General features: G+C 34.5%; 1 protein-coding gene across 1 annotated transcript; it reads left to right on the plus strand.

Moving 5' to 3' along the window:
• Positions 1-1,008: 1,008 nt before the first annotated feature.
• Or1j12 (olfactory receptor family 1 subfamily J member 12) lies at positions 1,009-1,947 on the plus strand. Its single transcript, NM_001000828.1, has one exon. It carries the CDS (start codon positions 1,009-1,011, stop codon positions 1,945-1,947), a length of 939 nt encoding a protein of 312 aa, NP_001000828.1.
• The last annotated feature ends 5,025 nt before the right edge of the window (positions 1,948-6,972 follow it).

Genomic DNA, 6,972 nt, shown 5'->3' on the forward strand with positions numbered 1-6,972 from the left:
TTACAGATTGAGGTGGATGATGTATTGGCAATTTAAAAATGGTCTTGTCTAAGTTGTGATAAGTCATAAATTAACTCTAGTTAATGCCTGGAAATAGTGAAGAAGCAAAGAGATGGTTGCCAGTCACAGGGACAAACTGGCCACTAAATAATTTTTCACATAGAATATAGCTACAGAGTTTTTTTTAGCTGAAGAATATCAAGTCTAATTTTATCATGTTCCTTTTCCTGTTAACATTTTTGCAAAACCATTAATGCCTATTTCTCTAATGGGTAGTGCATGATTAAAGGAAAAATAGAGAAATGCCAGGTTGGTAACATACCAAAATGCTGTATAGATAAATATCTTTGACTTAAAAACCCTGGTTAAGAGTAAAATGTGACATTTACTTTTGCTAAAAAACACACACACACTCAAGGTATTTCTTTAGCTGATATTTGGGAAGGACACATAGCTGCTTGTAAGCTGGTATTGGTATTTTAACTTAGTGGCAGAGACTCATGCTCTTAATGCTTTGTACATCTGCCATTCCTGCTATCTCACAGATTTAACATAGCACCATTGGTTCCAGTATCTTGATTTAATTGATGGGAAAATTCCCTTGGGCAAGTACATCTAAAAAAACTTAAAAAGACATAAATCATTGAAACTGTGCTGAATTATCTATTGGCTGATTTCCACTTTTATACTAGTTCCTTAATTTAATATTGTCTTGGTAAAATCCAGGCATCTTAATCTGGAACTGAGTCTCATCTAATAATTGTTCTGATGGTTCATTATTTTCCTCTGAAACACAGTCTGGTATTTTCAAGTTATATCCCTTGCCCACATCACTAGACTATTACTGTGACAAATACCTCCATATTAACATTAAGAAAAGGTGTACTAAGTGGTTTAAACTAACATCATTTTCAGTACTCATGATTCATAAAATGTTTCTACAACATAATTCTCAAAATTACTTCTCTTTCCCATTTCTTCTGTTCACTCACAGCAGAAGAGCAGAGCATGAGGAGAGATAATGAGAGCATTGTCTATGAGTTTATCCTCTTGGGGCTCCCCATTCGAGCAGAAAACCAAGGCATGTACTCTGTCCTGTTCCTGATCATGTACCTGACCACATTGCTGGCAAACCTGCTAATCATTGTGCTCATCAAGCTGAACTCTCACCTACACACCCCCATGTACTTTTTTCTTAGCCACTTGGCCTTCACAGACATCTCTTTTGCATCAGTTGCATCTCCAAAAATGGTTATAAATATGCTGACGCACAGTCAGTCCATCTCATATGCTGGATGCATTACCCAGGTATATTTCTTTTCAGTTTTTGCTGTTCTTGACAGCTTTCTTCTGACATCAATGGCCTATGACAGGTATGTGGCCATCTGCCACCCTCTGCAATATTCACAAATTATGAATGAGAACCTCTGTGTTCTTCTAGTAGTAGTTTCCTGGGCCTTATCTACTGCCAATTCCCTTGTGCATACTCTTCTCTTTGCTCAACTGACTCACTTTAGAGAAAATATCATTCCCCACTACTTCTGTGACCTGTCTACCTTGCTGAAGCATTCTACCTCAGACACTACCATCAATGAGCTGGTCATTCTTGTTTTAGGTAATGTGGTCATCACCCTGCCATTCATATGCATTCTGGTCTCTTATGGGCACATTGGAGTCACCATTCTGAAAACTCCCTCAATCAAAGGAATCTACAAAGCCTTGTCCACATGTGGGTCTCACATCTGTGTGGTTTCCTTGTACTATGGAGCCATCATTGGATTATATTTTGTCCCCTCATCTAATAACACTAATGACAAGGATGTCATTGTGGCTATGATGTACACTGTGGTCATACCCATGGTGAATCCCTTTATTTATAGTCTGAGGAATCGAGATATGAAAGGAGCAATTAGAAATATCTTCAGCAGGAGACTTTGTTCACAATGATGGACATGGTCTTCACTGTTAACATCCCTACTTCCTCCTCCTTTTCTCCATTCAGCTTTTATTCTGTCTGGGAAAATTTACATGGCTCTTTTCTTCACTCATGTCTCCTTGCACAATTTTCTTGTTTGTTTAGCAGTCTTACTGATTTTCAGCATCTTGGCAATGTTGCTCATGAAACTCATTCATCTTTTCTTTGTCTTTCAAACATTTTACTTGTTTATATTGTCATTACTAAGTCTTCTTTAGTAGACAACGTTGTAGCTTTTCCTCTTTGAAGATGACAGAAGTATTTCTTCTCTTAGATTTATGATTTATTTTTATCTTTCCTCTTATACTGTACTCTGACTTTTTGGCAGTAACTCTAATCACATTTACTTACTTTGTGTACTGCTGTATTTCTCACATGAAATTCTGTGTATTATGTATATGCTTATTGCCCGAAGAAGTCAGAAGATGGTGTCAGATCCTCTGGAACTTGTTATCTAGATGGCTGTGAATAAAATCTTGAGCCTGTGAGAGAACAATCAATGCTCTTAATGGCTGGGCCTTCTTTTCTGCCCCTTGAATTTTTTTTTTTTTAGTTTTTGTAGTTGACACTCAAAAGTGGCAGATTTTTATTGGATATAATGTGATGTTTTCATCTATGTAAATAGTTCATAATATCCCCATCAAAGAAAGTATATTAATTTACTCAAATATTTACCATATCTTAGTATGAAGTTCTTTATTCTAACCTTTGAAATAATGTATATGTGTATAATCACTACTCAGTGAAAGCTATGAAAACATATTTTTCTTTCCATAATTTGTTTCCTACTGAGCAACCTATTCCCAAGTTTATTCCTATTTTATCTATAATTCTGCCCATTTTTGTAAACAATTTTTATAATTTGCATGTGTGATAGTACTCAGTTCATTGTTGATAAATGTTTAGCCCTATGTCACTAAATAAAGTAGAAATACACTGTACCCTGTAAAAGATATAACCAACGATAAGTACAAACCTTGTCTGGACTATGAAGATCCTTGTCAGTGGGAGTAAACTGAGGCATCACATCTAGTTGTGAGACTTTGACATGAGCCTCTGGCCTGGTGGGGGAGGCAGGGTTCTGTGTCCTAAGGAGACTCTGCTTTTTCGAGTGGGTGATGAAGAATAGCTAGATGGACACTAGAAATTATCAAACTCTTCAACTGAGTTCAAGGAGATCTGAAGAGCAATTCAATCCAAATATATTATTATGAAAAGGAGAAAAACAGGGCTATGATCAATTACAAAATTGTCACATCCCATAAAATGATTTTTGCCTTTGATCCATAAGAATCATTCTCTGTGGAAGCACAAGGATTTAATTGATTTAATTCAGTTGATAACACTTGATCGTATTACAAATATGATGACAAAGTAGCAGAGGAGAATTTAATGCCTAGTTAATTGCTGCTCAGCTAGCACTTAGCGAAACTTCAGCTAGTGTGAGTTGTGCATTTCTGCAACTGTGTTAAATTTCTGCTATTTATTGTTTTTAAAACAAGCAGTATTTTACGCCGTTATTGGACATTTTATTTAGAACATTAGAAATAACTTTTGAATTTCTAAACATGCATTAGATATGTGTGCTGAATTTTATATTCATACATGTTATGCCAACTAAGGATCAATATTCAAATATATGCATCTATAAGGTATATGTATATACTTATAACAACATCAATAATAAGATTAAACAAAATACACATTAAGTTCTAAACTAAATAGTAGAAAACTGTCAGTGTTTTTGCTGTTCCATTTTCAGTGGTATCATATTATCTCTTGAAGTTAACCAGTATGTTGACTATTTTCAATATTTTCTTTGGAGTTATAACAGTTCTGCATGGATTGTAGATTGTTCAAGTTTACTAGGTCTAGCATTCTGTTTTGTTTTATGACAGAAATTACTATATCTATTTTTCTTACACTTTGCTTTTATTTTGTGCCATTGGTTCTGAAAATATTCTCTATATATTCCTATTCTACTGCAAGATAAAAACACAATTTGGGTTTTCACTGCATGGTGGATTGAATGAGCATGACTCTTATAGGCTCATATATTTGAATATTGGTCCATAGTTTGTGTAACCATTGAGGAAGCATTAGGAGGTGTGGCCATGTTCAAGGAGGTCAGTCATTGAAGGTGGACTTTGAGCTTTCAAAACCTTTCACTATTTCGAGTGTTGCTCTCTGTTTCTTGCTTGTGAATCAGGTATACAAGCTGTCAGCTGCTGCTTCATTTCTGTGCCTGCCAGCATTCCCATCATGATAGTCATGAAGTTTTCATGTCTGAAACTGTAAGCCCTAAATAAATTTTCTTTAAAAGTTTATTTGGTCATAGTGTTTTATCAAAACAGTAGAAATGTAACCAAGACATAGTGACTGAACTTATTCTTTAAACAATTATACTACAAGCATTTATCTATGTTTATTTACAGGTAAAATGCAGGAGATCCTATGAACTGTATAGTCAGAGAGTTGTGGATTATAGAGAATATATATATATATATATATATATATATATATACTCACTTTAACCATCATCTGTTTGCAAGGGAGTTTAATAGAAGCCAATTTTAAAGGTTGTGGGTTTAGCTCTATGGTATCCAAAAATTGTAAAAATAATAAAGCTAACAAAAATGAGCAGTTGCCTCTAATACCTTAGAAGAGACAGTGGGAGACATGAATAAATTGAGCAAAATTGACTTTAGGAAAGAAAATATATTATATGTGGTGGTGTAACTATGGATAAATATTACTATACAATTTTCAAATCAATGCAGACAGAATGGTAATCAAACAAATAAACAAAAACAAAAATGCAAACAATTCTGTAGAATGGGAGACTAAACACAAGAAAGGTTTAGTTAATGATTATTAATCAATATTAGTTCAAAAGGAACAAATGTACTATACCAATACAAGAAATCAAGACTTGTGTTTTAGTGGTATTCATTGTTTTGAAAAGAGACCATTACCAAGGCAAATCTTATAAAAGAAAGCATCTAACTAGGGACTTATTTACAGTTTTAAAGGGTACTCCATGATCACAAAAGCATGTACCCAAGAAGCATGCAATTTGAATAGTATATAACTGATTTATAACCTGATCCAAAGGCAGAGAAGCAGAGCCCATTCCCAATCACACAAATAGCCTCCAACAAACATCTAGTTCCTAATCCTTCCCCAGTAGTTCCACTAACTGGTGACAGAACTCTCAAGCATAAAAGCATCTGAGGACCATTTTCTTCAAACTATCACTAGGGGGAAACGGCATGTGGGTCAAAAGGTTATAAGAACACTATTTAAATTTTCAGAAATCTGAATCTTCTCTCAAATAATTATAATTTTTGGAAGCTGTACTAATTGAAAACTTGAGAGTGTGTCAGGGAATTCTTTTTTATTTTTTTTGACCCAATTGGTAAGACTTGCGGTATAAAGAATAATAATAATACTAAAAGATGGACTTGCCCACTACATGAAGTGCCTGATGAAGACTACAATACATTATTTAACAGACAAATATCAATTGGGAAACCATGAAAAAAATATGAGCATGGATTTTATATATACACAAACTCTGTAAAATGCAATCATAATTTCTGTTAGCAAGTGCTTCCCATTATTGAAAAATTTTAATGACCAGAGTTTCAGGAAGACTGCAGTAAAATACTGTCTTCTGTCGATGACAGAATTGATATCGTGACAAATGCACAGAAGCTGTGGCTACTGAGTAAGACATGCAGAAAATCAAAATCCTAGCACTGAAGAGGAGAGGGACTACCAAGGCCACAATTGAGATGGGGAGTTAATGGAAGCTAATGGCTGTGGGAAATTGAGAATCCTTCTTTGGGATACTGACCACTGATAAACAGCCTAAGATCAATTGAATGGTTCTACATCCATGCACATACAAACAACACTAATCAGATTTATCACATTATTAAAATATAGTAATACAAAAAGTCGTGAGGCATTTGTTTGGGAGAAATAGAAAGAGTTAAATAGGAAAAATATGTATGCATGATCCTATTTAGCTGAATATATGTGTAATGAATTTTCAATGAATACATTTAAAAAGTAAAAAATAAAAACCTTTTACCAATATCTTTAAACATGCATTTTTAAAAAAAATTTATGTGTGTCAGTGTACGTGTACTATATGACAATACCTCAGGAGGCCAGAAGTGGGCATCAAATATCTCAGAACTGGAGTTACAGTTTGTTGTGGGCCACTATGTGAGGGCTGGTCACTGAACCTATGTCATCTGGAGGAGAATAAAATATTCTTAATACTGGAGTCATCTCTCCAGTTGCCTGATATATTATTGCATCCCTTTAAGATTTGTGTTCTTTACTCTATTGAAAAAAATCACCTCACAAATAGCATGTATTCTGATTTATTTAGAGTAACTGAGGAATATGATATTAGGAAGAGTACAGAGGTTATAAATAAGTAGACTTGTCCTGTTTTTCAGAGACTCTATTTGCAAAAGCATAGGGAATTCTCTGGTTACTAGCTCCCGTATATTTTGAAATTAATTCCAGCTCAACACTCATGTGCCATGTGAATATCCAATTTCTTGTTGTAGTTTCTTCTTGTACATGACTACTTAACAAACCATGATGAATAACAACCAAAAACTACCCAACAACCCACAAGAATAACCAACAACAAACAACCCCACCTCTCAAACCTTAGAATTTTAATACCCTCTAAGCTGTCCCCAGAATTCAAAACATCACCTTATCACAGAAATTAACATGTCATTACTAGAGGATAAAGCAAATAATAGTCAGATGTCAGGAGTCATAAAGGGACACACTAATAACCAGCAGGTGATCATCCTGAGATGGTCTGCCTCAGATTATTATACAATCTGCGGCTAGTTCATCCTTATTAAGCAAGATTGAAAGAGATTGGCTTTAGGAAAGATTCCTGCTATTAAAATTATTTCCCTGTTATTATTAAAGAATATAACAATCATTAATAATAGCAC

The sequence above is a fragment of the Rattus norvegicus genome, chromosome 3 (genome assembly GCF_036323735.1).
Source record: "Rattus norvegicus strain BN/NHsdMcwi chromosome 3, GRCr8, whole genome shotgun sequence".
Classification (NCBI taxonomy): domain Eukaryota; kingdom Metazoa; phylum Chordata; class Mammalia; order Rodentia; family Muridae; genus Rattus; species Rattus norvegicus.

What these genes read in the sequence shown, in the direction of transcription:
- Or1j12 (NM_001000828.1), top strand. Translation starts at nt 1,009, where the DNA reads ATGAGGAGAGATAATGAGAGCATTGTCTATGAGTTTATCCTCTTGGGG.